This window comes from Sebastes fasciatus, chromosome 23 (genome assembly GCF_043250625.1).
Source record: "Sebastes fasciatus isolate fSebFas1 chromosome 23, fSebFas1.pri, whole genome shotgun sequence".
NCBI lineage: Eukaryota > Metazoa > Chordata > Actinopteri > Perciformes > Sebastidae > Sebastes > Sebastes fasciatus.
The window spans coordinates 9,522,474-9,542,560 of record NC_133817.1 but is presented as its reverse complement, the minus strand read 5'-3'; the positions used below and the strand labels follow the sequence as shown (position 1 = coordinate 9,542,560).

Here is a 20,087-nt window from a genome sequence, read left to right as displayed (position 1 = left end):
TACATTTGCACTTTGGCCCTCACTGCATTAGACTTATATACTAATATAATATATAAACTATATACTAATGCTCAAATGTTTTGCGGCTCCAGACAGATTTTTATTTTTATTTTTTTTCCCGAAAATGGCTCTTTTGATAGTAAAGGTTGCTGACCCCTGGCTTAGACTGTCTCCTTTATGTTTTGGTTATCCTTTCATGTTTGTGGAGGAGGTTTTGAAGGAAATAATATACATATTTTTGAGGACAAAAAATCTGAATTATGAAATGTCTAAACAAAACTGCCCCAAAAGTTACATTATGTAAATGTGTTTTATTTTGAAGGAGCTCACCGGATGCTCTGATATATACACTCTGGTGTGTTACACAGTTTGTATTCCGTCTCACGTTGAACTCAGTCAGATGTGTTTGATCCAGCAGGAAGAAAAGACGCACAACTCAAAACTCAATTATGTAAGTTTGACACTTTTAATAATTTTAATCTCACACTAAAATATATATTTATTAATATATTAGACTAGAACTGTCTGTCTCTGTGAACACCACAAGTATGGAGGTTATATCTGCGTCGCCAGACTTCATTCATAAATCTGTTAATTGTTGTTGTAAACGCAGTTTGGCGTCGTATTAATAAACTAATAAATAAATTAAAGATATGTTCTGAACTGTTAAGGGTCATACTTCTATTCGGCTTTAATAAAATGCCAAAAGCTTCTTTTATTTTTTATAAAACAAAGGTCAAAGGCTGCTTCAGGTGAGTCCCCAACTAGTTAAGTAATCATAATAATACACAGCTGTGGTTATGCAAAAAAGTTTAAATTAGATTAAACAGATTCCTACTTTCTGATCATCCTTTTAGCTACATCAGGATTTGTGAAATATATTATGATGTATATAATATATGCAAGTTCCTTGAAAGAGTGAAACTTGCACATTTTGTAATGGAGTTTGGCTTACTGCAAAGGTGCCAGGTTGCATAATAAAAAAGTCTTATTTTTTTAGATTATGCATCTGTATGGGACACTGTTGTTTCAATGCAAATCTTTGACAAAGTCTAAATTTCTTTTATTTTCTGTGAACAATCAATGCATAATGCTACAAATCAATCAATCAATCAAGCTTTATTTATATAGCACCTTTCAAACAAGTCAAATGCAATTCAAAGTGCTGTACAGACAAAAATGTAGAATGTTAAAAATGGATTTAGAGACTAATGCACCCCAAAAACAACCAATATAAAAGTTCATTGAATAAGAAAGCAATAAAAAATGGGTATTTAAGATAATAAAAGATAAATAAAATACAAGGAAAATAAAAATAACAAAACATAAAAATAAATAAAAACATTATGAAACTACACAAAATAAGCAGATTGTATTCAAATAATGAAATTTTAATAAAATAGAATAAAAGAGATGATAATGATCAACAATAAAATGTTGATTAAACAAAATATAGTAAAATAAACACTATAATGATGATGATAAATAAAAGAAGTATAAACCATAAAATTATAAAATTATAAAACACTACATAAAAAGTTAGACTAAATAGATGGGTTTTAGTTTACGTTTAAAAATATCAATATTTTCAGCTCGTGCAGCAGAGTTTTGAATTAATTGTAGCTGAATGTCTAAAGCTAAATGTCATATTTGTACCTCTGTCTGGCTGCTTCTCGTCAGCTTCTGATGGGAGGAAACCAATCTCCAGAGGAATTCCTTCACATTTAAAAAAACAAAACAAACACATACATGCAGTGAACATGCTCTACAATCTTATTGATTTACTTGAACATTGATCTGTAGTTTGATTCAGCCACACAAGAGTCTTGGATCAGTGGGTTCACCTTTTGTGTGGCACATTATAGATCCTGTGTGAAACATGTTATACATGTCAAAGTTCACCTCACCATGTGTGACACAACACTGTTGACTTATTAACTGCAGACTGGGAACTGCAGAGACAACATAAAACTATAATTTTGCAGCTTTAAAGTTTATTATATTTAAATAAAAAAGTGAAATGTGCATGAAATAAGTACCTCTAGAGCAGGGGTCACCAACCTGCGGCTCCGGAGCCTCATGCGTCTCTTTAGCTCCTCTCCAGTGGCTCCCTGTGGATCTTTAAAAATGGAAATTAGCAACTGTTTTTTGTTTACATTTTCATTTTTATTTATCATTGTTGTAGGTCTATGGTACGACGGAGTATTAGGGCCACATTGAGGAAAAATAAATAATAATAAAATGACATTATTCTCGTAATATTACGACTTTTTTTCTCATAAAGTCATGACTTTATTCTCGTAATATTATGACTTTTTTTCTCGTAGTCATGACTTTATTCTCGTAATATTATGACTTTTTTTCTCGTAGTCATGACTTTATTCTCGTAATATTATGACTTTTTTCTCGTAAAGTCATGACTTTATTCTCGTAATATTATGACTTTTTTTCTCATAAAGTTATGACTTTATTCTCGTAATATTATGACTTTTTTCTCGTAAAGTTGTGACTTTATTCTTGTAATATTACGACCTTTTTTCTCGTAAAGTTGTGACTTTATTCTCGTAATATTATGACTATATCCTGGAAATCTCAGATTGTTGTTTTGCGGCTCCAGACAGATTTTTGATTTTTTTTTAAAACGGCTCTTTTGATAGTAAAGGTTGCTGACCCCTGCTCTAGGGTCAGTGTCAAGTTTTCTTCAGGGGTGTAATGATCCATCGATCCGAATCAATATATCGATTCAATAGTCAACAATCCAAAATCATCAAGTGAAAATATCGATACATATCGTCATCTTTAACATACGCCTTTATTTGGAAATTCACACTACATTTATTCTTTTTATTAACAAGAATAGATTGTTTTTTATCATCGCAGACTTTTTGATATCAGCAAATATCGTATCCTTGTCCAAAGAATCAATATAATATTGTGATTTTACATCCCTAGTTTTCTTTATTTTGCAAAGTATGTTGAAAAATATGTTGTTCACGAGAAAATTTAAAATAATCAACGTTGCTGCACTCTGCGTTTCTAAATCATTTCTGCCCTCTGTCAGGTTGGGTAAGAGATCGTTATTAGCAGCTCTGCTCGCTGTGGTTGTTGGAGTTTACCTACTGCCTTCTCCCATTGACCCCAAACCACACGTGTAAGTAGCAGAAACTACTTTAACAACTTTTTAAAGGAGTAACGATCTAAATTTACTGACATTTTATATTAGCAAATGGCTACAGCGGTTGTCGCTAACGGTTTAATCCAAATTTGCTCCTCAAGACTGAAGGGCCCTCCTCCGCTCCTCGAGGGGCCGCTGGCTGTCAACACCCGGCTGCAGACGGGCCGTAGGCTGTTCACTGGGAAACTACACGGACCAGAATCCTTCACTGCGGATGATGAGGGTGAGCGTGCTGGATTTTAAGCGTGATTTTTAAACTGATTCTCAGAGGTTATCTCATCTAGGGCTGGATGGGTTTGACCTCTGACCTTTGCCTGTGTTGGTCATGTGACACATTGAATTATCTGTTTGGATAGCTGGTTTTATGACACATTTTTTGTTGTTGTGCATCATTTCTCATGCAGATTACCATCTAACATTTGTATATTTATTACATATTGCTAATTTTCCATACCTTATAGATAAATTAATATGCTATAATACCAGTTTCCATGGAGATTTGAAGTGTCCCATGATGGTCCGAATGCAAAATGTGGGATTTTTTCCCCCTGAATCCTCAGTGTTGTGTTGTGTTCCAGGTAACGTGTACACAGGAACGGTGGACGGGAAGCTGTGGAGGATCGGTCCTGATGACAGCCTCACCCTCATCACACACATGGGACAGGATCTACCAGAATGCGGTCGGTGTTTTACTTTAAAACATCTGTGTGTTTTCTCAGGGACGCCTGCATCCTTCCTCTTTTCTTTCAACACTTCACTGCACTTCAACTGACTATTGCAGTCAGTATTTTGGTGCTGTTGAGACTCCAAATGAGCTGAGTTAATCCACAACATCAGCAGTTATGTTTCTTTTAGTGTTTCAATAGATGAAGAAAGTAATTTTTTTAATCCCAGCTTTCATTAGTTCATTTGATATGAAATTCCAACAGCTAATTGATGTGAAAAGTCACACAAGTAAAAAAACAAAATGACAATATAAGAAATAAATTAGTGCAAATTAGAATATAGGGGTTGGTTGGTAACATGTAGTCATGTATTAAATATGTTAAAAATCACACCGCTATGTGTCTGCAGGCAGCAGTACAGACTACGAGCCCATGTGCGGTCGTCCTCACGGCGTTCGTCTGGATCGTCGCGGTCAGCTGATAGTTGCTGACTCGTACTTTGGGCTGCACAGCGTCGACCCCAAAACTGGAGAGAAGACTCTGCTGCTCGCTAATTCACAAGGTAGAGTGTCTGTGTGTGTGTGTGTGTGTGTCTGTGTTTTGGTGCAAACTTAATTGTAATTTGCAAATAAATTCTTTGTCTGTGACCGTTCCTTTCTGTGTTCCTCAGGTGCTGATGGCGTTCCCTTTGCCTTCCTGAACGGCCTGGAGATTTCCCCCCAGACTGGGATCATTTATTTCACCGACTCGTCCAGTCGCTGGGGACGCAGACACGTCAAACTGGAGGTGAGACGAGGAGAAAAGATGGCCTTAAAGAGATCTAATCCAATCACCTCTTTTTAAATGTAAAAGCACCATGAAGCATGTGAAAGAGTTGTAAACAGAGTGAGTGAAGTAAAGCAGCAGGTGTGTATCTTCTAATAGTTAACCGAGCAGAGGAAAGCTGACGCAAGCAGGGTCCTTCAAGGTGTTTTTCAGTGTTGCTCGGCAACCGCAGTCCTCCAAATACATGAGGACACTTGTTCTTTTTAACCCGTCAACCCGGCCGGTTAGCCAATAAAGAGAATACTAATAAGAATGCTAATTAGAGTCCATTCAGTTCAGGAAGTTGCTGAGTGCTGCTGATGAGGCTCGAGGAGAGACACTGTTTACATGAACTTAACCTCTTTAACTCCTTTAGGCGACCTCGGCCAACTTTACTGTCTTTCAGAGTTTGAGGCAGGCTCAGGTTTAGAGCTAGAGGTAGAGATACTGGTTTATTAAACTAGAACACCAAAGGAATCCATTGGTAACAACCATGTCATACTAGCTTGTCAGGAAGGAGGCTGAATAACGCTCCGAAGTTCATAAAATAAGCCACATATCATCTAAACGGATCCAAACTCAAATTACCTAAAAAGGTAAATGAAACTAAAAGCAAACTGTTTGATGTTTCAGGTGATCGAGCTGAACAGCCTCGGCCGTCTCCTCTCCTACGATCCAGAGACGGGAAGTGTGAAGGTGCTGCTGGACTCTCTCTACATGCCCAACGGCATCGCCCTGTCGCCTGACGAACACTTCCTGTTGCTGGCGGAGACGAGCATCGGACGCGTGCTGAGGTACACACACACACACACGATCAGTGGTGGAAGAAGTACTCAGATACTTTACTTCAGTAAAAGTAGAAATAATACAGAATAAAAATACTCTGTTACAAGTAAAAGTCCAGAATTCAAAATGTTACTTAAGTAAAAGTACAGAAGTATTATCAGCAAAATGTACTTAAAGTATCAAAAGTAAAAGTACTCATTATGCAGAATGGATCCTTTCAAAGTGTTAAATTATTATAGAATCTAATATTATTCTGTTTTTATTTGTTTTAAGAGTATTTTAATGTTGTAGTTCCTCAACATGAAGACAATTGTAGATACTTTGTGTACTGCTGGGTAGATTGGAAGTATAGTATTGCATCATATCATGAAATAATATTGTGTTTTTAATGTAAAAAGTAACTATAAGTGTCACATAAATGTAGTAAAAAGTACGATATTTCCCTCTGAGATGCAGTGGAGTAGAAGAATAAAGTAGCAGAAAATGGAAATACTCAAGTAAAGTACAAGTATGTCAAAACGGTACTTAAGTACAGTACTATAAGATGAACATCAGTCACTCAGCTGCGTCTCTGTCCACTCTCAGATTTTGGCTGAAGGGCCCGAAGGCCGGCACCAAGGAGATCCTCATGGACAACATGATCGGTTACCCCGACAACATACGCCTTAGCGACCGTGGAACATTCCTGGTTGGCATAACAACGACACGGTTCCGTAAGGTCACGCCTCCCTTCCTGGACATGATCGCCCCGTACCCGGCTGTCAAACGCTTCCTGGCCAAGGTCAGTGTGTTTTTACAGTTTATATAATTTAAGAATCAATAATATATACGTCTGAATGAAGAAAAAAGCGACACATGCATCCTGAAATAATGTTATTCACTAAAATTGGAGCTTTTTTAGGTTGTGAACTGCAACCCAGAGTAGTAAAAATGTACTTAATCAATATTAGATTACTGCAGATGAGAGCTAGAAAGAGTTCTGATGGCAAGATAGCAAGTAGAACTAAAATATTTAGAGAAGTACTGCTGGGAAAAATTGTTAAATTGTTAAAAATACTGTGAATGTAGAGCAACATTTTTTAGGCTGCAGTTTCATAAGAGCAGTTTTATCAGCAGTTATAAGCAAATCTACTTTTCCCATGATGCATCTGGAACGCTGTGTGATTCACAATTATCTCGTCTGTCAGTCAGGAGAGAATAACCGGCTTTGTTCCATTACTGAGAATAGATAGTGTGAAATCTGACGGGACAGGACAGGGGCAGCACCACTTAAATAACACACACACACACATTGAATTGTTAGACGAACACACACGGTTTTAGTTGAATGCACTTCTCTGTAACACACACACACTTGGAAGGAACAGGTCTGAACTCCCAGTGAACTCTGGGAAATGTAATCTGAGGTCACGCTGAGAGAGAAACAGTTTTTAGCTCAGTTAAAACAGAAAAACTTTATTAAAAACATGTTTTACATTTAAATATGTGACTACTAAATTGCCTGGATGACATCAAAACAACTAAGAAGTACCCGTATGTTAAAATACTCCATTACAAGTACAAGTACAGAAGGATTATCAGCAAACTACACATACTTGTTGGCATTTTTTTCCCCTGAAAAATGACTGAAACGATGAATCTATTATGTAAATAGTTGGAAATAATTTTCTTCAGATGTCTATCAGCAAACTGTAACTATATTAAACGTAAGACGTTTGTGTTTCCAGGTGATCCCTCTGAGCTGGTACAGCCTGCTGCTGCCGCGCTACGCTCTGGTCCTGGAGCTGGGATCGGACGGCGAGATCGTGGGAACGCTGCACGACCCCGAAGGCCGGCTGACGTGGGCCATCAGCGACGTGTTCCAGCACCGAGGGAGGACCTACCTGGGCAGCACCGACATGCCGTTCCTGCCCGTCCTGGAGGGAGGGGACAGCTGATGATGGACTGAACTGAACGTAGGCTTGTTCATTTTTTAATTTTTGGACAGTTTAAGCTTCTGATCGAGCAGCTATCAGGAAGGTTTGTGGCGCTTCTGGATTTTTTACATTTTCAGGGTTTTTAGTCAGCGTTCACCTCCGGAGTGAGGAGTGGATGTTACGTAGATATAAACTTCCATCTGCTCAAACAAAGTGATGAAATGCCCACATTTGAAGTTTCCCAGAAATGGTGAACTGAAACCACGTTATATAGTATACCGCAAATACTGCACAATTAAATTAGATAATTTAAAGGAGTAATCCACCGATTTGTCATCGCACTGGACGTCTGCAGACGAGCAGCAGAAGAAACACTGGATCCATCAACCGTCTTTCCAACCGGAATTAAACTTCAAGAGAGACACTTTTTCACCTACTAGTGTGTTAATAGTTCAGTTTGTTAGTAAGCGACATAGGTATGGAGTTACTTTAAATGTCTTTATTATGCAACCGAACAGAATAAGTTTGAGAGCAAATACTTTCCACACTGCAATCCAAAAAATGTTTTATTGCAAGTAACATAAATTTGTGATTAAAAATGTATTAATGGGGGCGCCTGGTTAGCTCAGTTGGTAGAGGGGGCGCCCATGTAACAGGCCTCAGTCCTGACCGCGGTGGCCCGGGTTCGAATCTGGCCTGTGGCCCTTTCCGCATCCACTCTCTCTCTCTCCCCCCTTTCCAAGACTCTATCCACGGTCAATAAAAAATGGTAAAAAATGCCCCCAAAAAAAAATAACTTTAAAAATGTATTAATGGGAATCCAAAAGTTTAGTTTGCTGTTTTGAATAGGATTCACAAACAAAACTTTTGGATTTGCAAAAAACTTTTGGATTTGAAAAAAAAAACTTTTGAATTTGCAAAAAAAACTTTTGGAATTGCAAACAAAACTGGGAACTTGGATTCGTAAACTAAACTCTTTGATTCACATTAATACATTTTTACTGACAAATTTATTTTACTTTATTTAATAAAAACTTTTTTTTGATTGCAGTGTGGAAAGAGACCCGGCCTGGATCGTCAAAAATCTAACTTTGTCTGTGGATTTTTAAATTAACCATGAAAATATTAATTTGATTGTCTGAAAAAAAACAACTGTGGGAATGTGTACTATTAATACCATATTGGAAAGTTAGATTTAAAAATAAATATTTTATATAAAAATAACATTTCAGTGAGACTCCTGAATAACAAATGTGTTGCAAACAAGAGCTGATTAGTCGTTTTGATAATCAATGAATCATTTAACACTTGACTGAGGATTTTCTGCTTTTCTGTTTTTATATAATTTGTAAAACTAAATATCTTTTGGACATTTGAAGACCTCTCCTCAGATTCTGACAGGTATTCTTTTAAACTATTTTCTGACATTTAATAGACTAAATGATTATAATATGAATTAATCTAGAAAAAAGTTGCAAAATAATCTTTGTTTACAACAGTTTTTGTGTCAAAACTTAAACTTTGCATTTGATTACGCTTTGAACAGGAGAGGCTTTGCTGATTCCTAACGCAGATTACGAGAGTACGTACAACAACAGGTACGTACAAAACTACTGGATGTTTATATGTCTGTATATGTAAGATGGTCAAAGAATATTTAGAAACTGAGCTTCTGTGATATTTTGAGAATCTCTTTATTTGGACAAAAAACACAAGCCAAAAATACATAATCATCAAAAACTACTCTAGAAAATTAAAATAAAAACTAAGGGTTCCAAAATAATACCGCTCTGACAGATTGGAAAGTGCATCAGTGAATTGAAACAAGAGGAAATATAATCACATGTTGATCTCAGTGTTGTCACATTAATTCAGTCCAGTTGTGAATCATCGGAATAAACTACGGAGGAAGAAAGGAGCTGTATGAACGCATTATTAGTCCAAGAATAACAAACACACAGTAGCAGTGGGAGAAAATCATTGATTCACAAGTTTGTTTGCTTTGCTTGTCAGTGAGAAAATAATTCACAATCAAAATTGACACACACAAAAAAAAGATGAAGTCTTTTACAACACATGTCATGCAGATGTGACGAGACTTTCTGAATGTCAGTTCCCTCAAAATACATCAGATCTTTGGTTGGATGTTAATAATATGATAATAATCTCAATTCTATTGCCACAAAATGCTGGCTTAGGCAGCTTTGATTTGAAATATATCGACCTTTTGAAATAAAAAATCCCACAGATCAGGAATAAGGAGGATTAAGGAAATGGTTTGGAATTTTTTTTTTTGTCTAAATGAAGTTTATGGCATAAATAAACAAATGTGATCCAAAGAAAAAAAAAAAAAAATTCCCTTAAAGTTTGAAGGAGGTCGCATCGAAAAATATATCAAATATAGATTATTTTTATTTGGCCATTACAAGTTCTCACATCTAACTCATAAAACGAAATGAGAAAGAAACATAAATAAAACAAAACTGTGCTGACTGAAAACCTGATGATGGGGGGGAAAAGTTTTTTAAATATATATTTTATCTTTCTAAAATTACTGCTTCATCCTTCGCAGTAGGAAATGAATATCTGTATGAACCAATATTTCAAAATTGGCTCAGTGAATCACTACAAAACATTAAAGTTATTAGTGAAATACTTGAAAGTTGTCCTCCCCAACATAGAAATGTATGTTTCTCTGTCCATTTAAAGTGACTTACATAAACGCTGTATGAAATAAACAAGACGTGATGAATGACAGGCAAGTGAAAAAAAAATCAAAAAAATATATCATTTTTCGAAGTCGGATCTAAATTGTTTTCTCAACAGGTGAAGAAAAAAGTTTTTCCAGGATATTCTTTCTAATTTTTTCTATCTGTGAAAAAGGTGAATAAAAAAAAGTTTTGACAGGTGAAAAAAGAAAAATTTGCTAGGATAATTTTTTTAAGTTACTTTTTTTTTCATCTGTGAAAAAAGTTTTGTCAGGTGAAATTTTTTTGCCGGATAATCTTTCCAAGTGTTTGTTGTTGTAATACTCATTTCGGCCACAAGAGGCTGAAGTGCACAACTACCTCATGTTCCAAGAAAGATTATCATGACAAACCTTTTTTCACCTGTTCTTAAGTCATAAACAAATTTAGATAAAAAACAATTCAGATCACCAGATTTGTTTTCTCACTTGCCTCTCAGGGCTTCTATAGAATCAATAAGAAAAGACTACATTTTTTTTACAAAATGTGTAAAAAGAAAAGACAACAAGTGGCGATTCATTTTACATTTGTGGATGAAAAAGGTGCTTTAACACTGCTCAGTCGAGATAAATCACGAGAAAGTTGCTTTTTATGAAATCGTGAGACATTTTTTTTACCACTGCTTGTTAAGGGTCTGACCATTTTAAGTTCGTTTTATTTGTTAAATATTCAGTCGTGATTCTTCTGATTTATTGTGACAAATATGTTGAAACTTTTTGTCCAAAATTGGCGTTAAGTTTTCCTTTTTAAAGCCACAATCACATCACATGCTGGCTGCTTTCAGAGTATAATAACTATTCAGTCATTTTATCCATTATATAGTGTTGACTGTGGGAGTGATATCTGGGGGTAAATATAGGGCTGTAGGTCTGTCAGTAGGCACTCGTGTCTGTGAGTAGGTGGCGCTCTTTTCTTTACAACCCAGTTCTTTTTCTGTTTGCTTCAGGTACGATCACATTACACTTCCATCCTATGAATATTCGCGCCGTCATTCACATCTACTGAAGACGACGTTAAAGACGTTCAACTTATCATCGTCGTGTTTAGTTCATTATATCACAGAAGCACGATATCTAACACAGGATTTTTTTTGCTGCAGCTGGTTGGTCCTCATCAAATTAATTAAATAAATAAATGAAATGATCTCTAGAATGTAACTACAGTCCATCATGTGACAGCAAATGTTAAGTTCTACATTTGCATATCATGGAAGTCAATTTTATCACTTTCTCTGTGATGAAGATTGAAATTTCCACCTTCTGACAAATTCTTGAGGACCATCCGAATGCACCAAAAAAAACAAAAAACACACAGCACCCTGAACAATATTTAGACGAGTGAATGAACGATCATTGATATGACATGGACAGACATGAATTAATAAGAACTGGGTCGGATATTTGTCACTTTTTGAACTGACCGAGCAGACGCAATAACGCTTATAAGAAAACAGGAATTAATGGCTTGTGAGTGTAAATCCATCCTGAATAACTTCCCTGCCCACCTACTGACAAACTCACTAAACAGCAGCCCAGTCTGGATGCTTTAAAGGTGAGTCCACCTGCACCCAGAGAGGCCTCCACTCCTCCCACCTGATCCCTTCTCCATCCATCTACACAGAGACTGGCTCAGGAGGCGTGAAAACAAGGCAACAACAACAGCAGGAAAGGCTGAATACTAAACACAATACAGCCCTTCTCTTCCTCCCTCCGTCCTTCACCACCTCTTCTTACTTCATCTTCTGTCTGAGTCTGCTGAGCCGCCAGCCGTGGCTCGGAAACATCTGTCGAGGGTCGAATTTATACCTGAGAAAACACAAGACGGAGAAGGCCGTTCACGCACCGTTGGGTGTTGTGTTTGTGCTATTAATTCACACATCAATATGTTTTTGATTCTAAAGTTAGTTAATCATCATCTTGATTGAAACAAACGAGCACGGTGGCGCTGTACCGACCTCCTATCGTACACGCCGAGCGTCCGACACGACTGTCCGGAGCAGGACTGCAGCATCATCAGCCGGTGATTCATCTTCTCCAGGACTTCCTGGTCGATGGTCTTTGCGATGTTGGTGAGCTGGTAGGGGTCTGCTGTCACATTGTAGACTTCTACAAACACCTGCAGGGGGCGCACGTCCACAAACAATGTTACTGTCAAACTCTGCGCCTCAAAAAAGATGCATTCGACCACCAGATGGCGCCACAGTAAACAATCTTCACATACACATAGTGGCTTTAAGTATCAAAATTAATTGCAGCTCATTGAAACATGCATTTTTGTAAACATTATTATTTTTTTTAGATCAAAACAAATAATAATATGCTACAAAATGAACACTGACGTTAGAAAAACAAACCTCATTATCGTCGAATTCGCAGTACTGCAGGTTGGTAGAAGAGGCGACGGTGCGCACACACGCGTATGTGTTGTTGTACGAGTCCTCACACACACAGTCTGGGAAACACTCCTGGAGAAAGAGGACAGATGGGAGGAGGAGGAGAATAATGAGGGTTTTTTGCTGCGTCTTTTTCCCTTTAATGGATAGTATAAAAAGTTTCATCCCGTACCGACACTCCGGGTCCCAGCAGAGGACAATCCGGGTCGGACACGGTGCTTCCTTCTCCTTCATACTCCACCAGGATGTCTGTTCTCCAGCTGCTGCTGTTCATCTTCCCCTCCTGGTCACACAGGTACACAAATTAGATACTTTAATAATCATCATATTTTTGTTACAACCATTTACTTTATCGTCACTCATTTTCTAAACTTCGGCACTTCAACTTTAACCCATTTGTGCTCGAAACTGAATTTAAATGTCCATATCTCAGACACTATAAGGCGCAAAATTAAGTATTTGGTAACAACTTCAATACAAAAGGTATGTACACATATGCAGTGTAAACAAATATTTCATATGGAAAACATTTAATAACGCGAGGGCTGACCCGAATGCTTCAAAGCTTTGACCGTTGCCATGGTAATCTGTATATGTTGAATATTTTAGATTGGATTTCTTTCTTTTTTTCCCACAAAAATTGGGATGAAAAACAATAACACAATTTAAACAATCTTCTCCTTAAAAAATAAAAAAGGTATTTGTAGTTTGGTTGTCAGACTCAACTGCCATTTAGTTTTCACTTCATAATGACTATTTGAAATTGAATTTGATATCATTTGAAACACTGAAAAATATAAAAACGTAAACGGCAATTCAGACGTCTAAAGTTTTGGTTAAATTTTTTTAACAAAACAAAAACAATGAGCATTAACTGAGTTACTATTATCTATTATCTGAATTACTATACTGGACACTAAAAAGGAAAACCATTAGCTGAGTGATCTCACCATAACGGGCAGGAAGGACATGCCGTCCATCTGCGTCTTGTTGACGTCGTAGCCGGCGATGTCCAGCATGGTCGGACCGAGGTCGACGTTCGCCACCAGCATCTAACAACGAGATGAATTCATTTAGTTCAACTCATACTGCAGGGAGACGCTGAGCTGAGGCAGAATAACAAGATGTGAGTTTGTACCTGGCTGGTCTGGTTGGGCTTGATGTTCGGTCCTCTGACCATGAGAGGAACTCTGATGTCGAACTCGTAGAGCTGCCTCTTATCCAAAGGAAGTGAGAACTGACCTGAAAGAGACGGAGACGTAAAGACATAATAAACCTCCATCGAGGCGCCACAGTCCTCTAAATTAGTTTCTTTGTGTTCAAAATGCCACAAAATCTCAGTGTTAAGAAATCCTTCTAAAAATGTCTGCATCATTCCTTTCTAACTCTCCTCCTGTGTGTAGTTGCATACCTGTGTGGTAGCCGTTGTCGGAGGTAAAGAAGATGTACGTATTGTCCAGTTCAGCTCTGACCTCCAACCTCTTCACTATTTTCTCCACCAGGTCGTCCACCGACAGCAACGTTCGCCACCTACAGACCGGGAGGAGCAACAACAAACCTGCAGTGAAACTGAACTACATAGAAACTCATAAAAAAAAGAATTGTCTTAGCAAAAATACTCAAACAAATAAGGACCTTAAGAAATATTTTTAAAAAGTAGAAAGACGAGGGGAGAAAGAGGAAGGTGAGAAGCAGCAAAGACTGACCGTTTCCTGAATGCATCATCCAGAAACTGAACAGAGGAGTTGGTCATCGGGGTTTTAGCCTGTCTGATCAGCCAGTGTTTGTCCTGAAGAGAGATGGAACAAAAACAAAAGAGATGCATTTAATCACTTTTTTGTGATTGATAATGAATGAATTGATCACCTAAATGATAGGAGAGATGTCTCACCTTGCCGTGGACGTTGAAGTTGGGGTCTCTGGGAGCCTTGGTGGTGTTGAAGCTGTTCTGGTACTGAGGAGCTGCTGTCCACGGGGAGTGGGGGGCCGGGATGGAAACCATCATGAAGAACGGCTGGTAGTTGGATTTATACTGGAGGAAGTCCAGAGACCTGTTGGCCTGAGAGAAAGCAAGGGAGTCGTACCAAAATCATTACTTCTAGTTACTTAAAGAGCTTAAAAGGTAACTTGTTATATTAAATGTTGCTCTAAAAAGGCCATAGCTTTCTAGATATTTCCCATTTCATTTATATAGAATAGGCCTTTATTTCAGTGCAGCCTCATCTGTATGATTTTAACTTTCAACCCCCCAAAAAAGATAAAAATCTATTTTCAATCTTAAAAGAAAAAGAATGGCAAGAATTGAATGAATAATACTTGAAGTTATTGATTAATATGACAGTTATAACAATTTAACACCTTTATAGGACATAACATAAAATGTAAGGTCTCACCAGGACGTCTGTCAGGTAGTCTTTGCTGTAGTCCTCTCCATGTTTCTCAGCCTTTCCGTTCACTGACAGAGTGTAGTTGTAGTATTTAGAGTTCTTCTCCTGGAAAACACAAACAACTTTTATGAAATACTCTTATTTTGGAATTGAGCAAAGCAAAATAATGTTTTTTTTTCCAGGTGCAAGCTATATTTAGAATATTTTCACCGCTTTACCTTTCCGACGGGGAACTGAAGCTGTCATCTATGCTCTCTTCAAAACCACCAGACTCCATTGACAAAAACAGTAATTTTACCTCTCAGAACACAGGAGTTGCTGGTCTACCCTGTGGGTTATTTGTTTGTGTTACAGTGAGACTTTGGTGTTTTAAAGGGTTAGTTCGGATTCACCAAAGTCTCACAATACAAACAAACTCACCGATGGAGGAAGCAGTAGACCAGCAGCTCCTATATTCTGAGAGGTAAAATTACTGTTTTTGTCAATGGAGTCTGGTGACTTAGATGTCAAGGTAAAGCTTTTTATTTCCTTCTTGTTGAGAATATGTGCAGAAAGCACTGGACTGAGTGAGGGTGCTTATAAAACCTGACATTTATCACAAAAAGCCACAGATAATGGATTCAGAATAAGAACAAATTCACAAACAAACATAATGCCAAAAGGCTTTAGCTGGTCAGCACTTATTGGGTTGCACCTCACAGAGTGTAGGACCTTTGACTCGTACATTTTCTGAAAGCAAGCTAGCAGATTACAAGCGTCAATAATTTCAAATGTATCACGGTCACATGTACCGACATGCGATCCACGACTCTCTAAACTTCATGGTAGATGTTGGACACGGTGTCCTCTCTCTGAGAATCAAACATACTAACACTGAGAGGGGTAGTAAGAAAGTGATACTAAAGAAGTAAAAGTCTCTGCAGAAACTATATAACCTGCATGACTCTCTCTGTGTTTATGAAAAGCTGTCGGGTCATGAGACCAGTTCAGTGTTTGTGCAGTAACGGTGAAGATAACCTAGTCTGCACTGTAGTCGTGTTACAGGCGTGACCTCTTTCGTTTCAGGTCTTCTGTAGGGCGAGTTAGAGACGTAAACAAAATCTAATTTTGGCCTCTTCATTAGTCTGGCTCCTTCTGCAGGGACCTTCCACTCACATGACCACATACACTGACGCACTGTTAGGAAAAACAGAAATATCCCACAGAGATGTCAGTGAGCCAAAACCTCCTCTGTAAACATTTGTGTACAAGAAGTGGGTTAAATGATCCTGACATTTTTTGCATTTGATATTAAATAGTATTAATAGCATTTTCAGAAAGGGTTATATGTTCCTCCCAGACTTATATTTTGTTAAAGGGTGGCAGAAACCCTCTGACACAACCTTTAGTGCATCATGGGACACTAAAACTAAGCCTGCAACTAACCATTATTTTCATTGTTTTTCTCGATTAATCAATTTAGTTGTTTGGTCTATAAAATGTCAAGATGCCAAGATGACGTCCTCAAATGTCTCGTTTCGTCCACAACTCAAAGATGTAGGTGAAAGGTTAAAGAAGTCTTACCAGTCCGACCCAGTAGTTCCAGCCTGGAGGAACATGCTCCACTCCACCAGCATCTGCGTGCCCGTACTGAAACACACAAATAGCATAATGTGTATTTGTTTAATGATATTTACAGACAAAAAATGTATAGTAAGCTTCTTCTGATTGGTGTTACAGCAGCACAAGAAAAACAGGATAGAGATAAATAGAAAATCAATGTTAGAAAACTATACAGTAAGTTACTGGAGACAAGTGTGCATAAATGTAATGTATTGTGCACACCACATCAGATGTTCAGTGAGCCAACGCCACCACATCCAGTATCGCTTTTTCATTCAGTCTGTACCAAAGTGGGGAACTGACCGAAACTGCCATCGCTAGAGCCATGCTCTGACCTGTGATGAGGGATCACGAGTTGACTTTGCTTAACTTTAAGGGGTCATGAGTGAAAAACGTTAAGAAACCCTGAGATACTGGGAGGGAGGAGGGGAAGTTTGTTTGCTATTTAGGTGAAGTGGATGTCCCGGTTCCCCATTTGACCATCTGTTTATCACAAGGGTAGATGCGACTTTTGGACTTTATCATGACTTAAAATCGCATGACAGGAGATCTTGTGACTGTTTAACTATTAACAATTACCTGGAATTTAAATTTTTTTTTCTCAATTGGAGGAAAAATGCTGCACAGATCTTCTATTTTTATGAATTTTAGTCTGATGATGATTAGTTGACAACTATTCTACGACTGGAAACAAATGAGTAGTTGTAAACCAGAATATGGACCACACTAGTATTGATGAGGCGGACTCTGAAGGGCAAAGGTCCTTCATCATTTCCCATAATCTTGGACGACAGACTAAAGCCTCTGATACACTGAGAACCACATGTAAGGGCGGGTTAATGAACAACAGGAAGTCAATCTGCTTTGTTGTGCAATTAGCAGATGTAAACATAACTAAACCAGTACGGAAAATGCAGATAAGGAGCAAAAAAAGGAGGCCTTTGATGCTATCCAAAATCATGTATCATGTGTACCCGTCCTATCGTCCGTTACCTGGTTAAGATATTTCCCGGCGAAGAAGGTCTGGTAGCCGGCGTACGTCCTCATCAGAGCGGGGAAGGTGTGGGCCTCCTCGCTCTTCTGCCAGGCCTTGCTGCTGCAGTTTCCCTCCAGCGTGTTGTTGATGACATGGTGGTTGTGAGGGTATTTACCTGTCAGGATGCTGGCTCTGCTGGGGCAGCACAGCGGGCTGGCCACAAACTGACAGGGAAGATGGAGAACAACTCTGTTTTGATATCTCTAATATCCACTTTTTTTTCAGCCTTAAAATGATCCCTGATGAGACGAAATGTGACGATAATGATGCCGCTACTACTTACTGCGTTTGTGAATGATATCCCTGCATCACCAATTAGTTTCTTCGTCTTGGTGAGTGGACTCTGGAAGGGGAATAGATGGTGTGATGAGACAGATTTAATAATTTATTAGCCTCCCGTCGCAGTCAAATTGGGCAACGAGCTCCCTTTTTTCATCATCTAATGAGGACGTAGTGACGAGGCTGCAGCCCTGTTCTTACTGACATCATGACTAAGCTTGTTCTCTACAAAGACAGACCACTGCATCAGTACCTAACATGAATTGAAAAGCTTTGTCCTATATATGTTTATATAAAGTATACCTATATATACATTTGGCATGCAGATAATTAATAAAAATGGCAGAATATTTAATTGATAATGTATTTTAAATTACTCAACTTAGTGTGTGGTTAATGGATAATTCTTTTTTTATTATAGAATCATTATTATTGTTATTATTCCATTTTTAATAATAATAATATATTATCTTATTCTCCTTTTACTGTAATACCTCATGTTTTTATCTTATGTTTTATATATGTAATAACTTCTTATATTATATTTTTGTTTTGTTTTATATATGTACTACTTTATGTTTTTATCTTATGTTTTATATATGTAATACCTTTTTATCATATGTTTTATCTTACATGTTTTATATATGTAATACCTTCTTATCTTATATGTTCTATCTTACATGTTTTATATATGTAATACTGTAACTTATGTTTTTATCTTATGTTTTATATAAGTAATACCTTATCTTATATGTTCTATCTTACATGTTTTATATACCTTCTTATCTTATGTTTTTATCTTATGTTTTATATATGTAATACCTTCTTATCTTATATATTTTATCTTACACGTTTTATATATATGTAATACCTTATCTTATGTTTTCTATACAGTATGTAATACCTTCTTATATGTTCTATCTTACATGTTTTATATATGTAATACCTTAACTTGTGTTTTTATCTTGTGTTTTATATATGTAACTCCTTCTTATATCATGTTATAGGAGGGAGGGCGTTTGTGTGGATCAGATTGGATCAGATTGATAAAGACTGCTGACTGTGTGAGATGCCTAAATGATGTGTCCAAGCAGGAGGAATGTGAGCAGTCAGCTTTAATCACCACTGGACTCAAAATAAATGTCAATTAAACCACATGTTATCCACCATGACATCACTTTACAATTGCAAACACAGTCACGACAACTAAAACAATAGCATAAGCATATAAAAGCATAATAAATGCACTCACCAGACCCCCGATAGCGATGTCCAAGTCGTCGGTGAGGATCAGGACAATGTTTGGTCTCTTAGCGACCACCAGGTTGCTCCACAAAGTGACGCAGATTAATAGAAAGTTCACTAAAACCAGCCGAAAAGAGCGATTTAAACCCATCTTAATAACTTAATGCTGAACTACTGAAGCTGTCCGTCTCCTCCCTTCAGCTCGGCGCCTTTATAAGAGCGTGAAACGGTTGTTATTGAGTCCTAGACCGGAGAGAAAACAGGAGACAGACTCGGCCCTGTTTCTGTTTGACACACTACACTTCCTGGGTTCCTGGTCACGTGATGCTCGACTACGGAAGTCCGAGTCAGCTGATCTGATGACGTAAAGCCCCCCAGGGGGTATTTATTGAGGTATTTATTTATTTAGTCTTATCTTTTATTTTATTTGTTTTCTATGTTAGATATGTGAAATACATGAAATGCCATGTCTCCCATTCTTTTAAATTCTGACTAAACATTTCATTGTATAATTTGATTATTAATATTGTTAGTCTGTCTGTATGTGTATATGTGTATATATGTATATACAGTATGACTATATGTACAATTCAATCAAAATATTGTTTAAAAAAATAATATATATATATATTTATATATATATATTATTTGTATATATATATATATATTTATATATATATAAATATATATATATAATATATAGTCTACATAATAACTATATATTAATATAGTGATTCTTCTGTTATAATCTTTTTTTTCTCCATGCTGTTTGTTTCATGTTTTAATACTGCATTTCTGTACTTAATTATTCTTTTTCTAATTTAAAAAACAAATAAATAAAGAAAGAGCCCTTCTATCACCAAAAGCTATAGAAATGGAGATCTAAAACAATTCGGGATCAATAAAGTTACTATCTATCTATCTATCTATCTATCTATCTATCTATCTATCTATCTAATGTAAACGTACAAAACGACCTGCTAGTTTAGTGCTAAAAACAAGGAAGCTGATTGGTCGATATACTTTTGTCTCCTCTGTGATTGGTCAATCCAC

General features: G+C 37.2%; 2 protein-coding genes across 2 annotated transcripts; one reads left to right on the top strand and one right to left on the bottom strand.

The window, feature by feature from the left end:
• The first annotated feature begins 339 nt into the window (after positions 1–339).
• LOC141762076 (adipocyte plasma membrane-associated protein) lies at positions 340–7,951 on the top strand. Its single transcript, XM_074625918.1, has 9 exons — positions 340–451; positions 3,062–3,151; positions 3,277–3,398; positions 3,754–3,855; positions 4,250–4,402; positions 4,511–4,626; positions 5,278–5,438; positions 6,016–6,211; positions 7,158–7,951. Coding segments are annotated over exons 1-9 (1,152 nt in total). The 5' UTR covers positions 340–449; the 3' UTR covers positions 7,368–7,951.
• Positions 7,952–9,024: 1,073 nt separating this feature from the next.
• Positions 9,025–19,343, bottom strand: gnsa (glucosamine (N-acetyl)-6-sulfatase a). Its single transcript, XM_074624920.1, has 14 exons — positions 19,042–19,343; positions 17,794–17,853; positions 17,468–17,674; positions 16,436–16,501; positions 14,879–14,977; positions 14,377–14,544; positions 14,192–14,274; positions 13,897–14,015; positions 13,624–13,727; positions 13,436–13,537; positions 12,658–12,768; positions 12,447–12,557; positions 12,048–12,208; positions 9,025–11,898 (listed from the first exon to the last, which is right to left on the bottom strand). The coding sequence occupies exons 1-14, from the start codon at positions 19,183–19,185 to the stop codon at positions 11,823–11,825; spliced, it is 1,611 nt and encodes a 536-aa protein (XP_074481021.1). The 5' UTR covers positions 19,186–19,343; the 3' UTR covers positions 9,025–11,822.
• Positions 19,344–20,087: the final 744 nt, after the last annotated feature.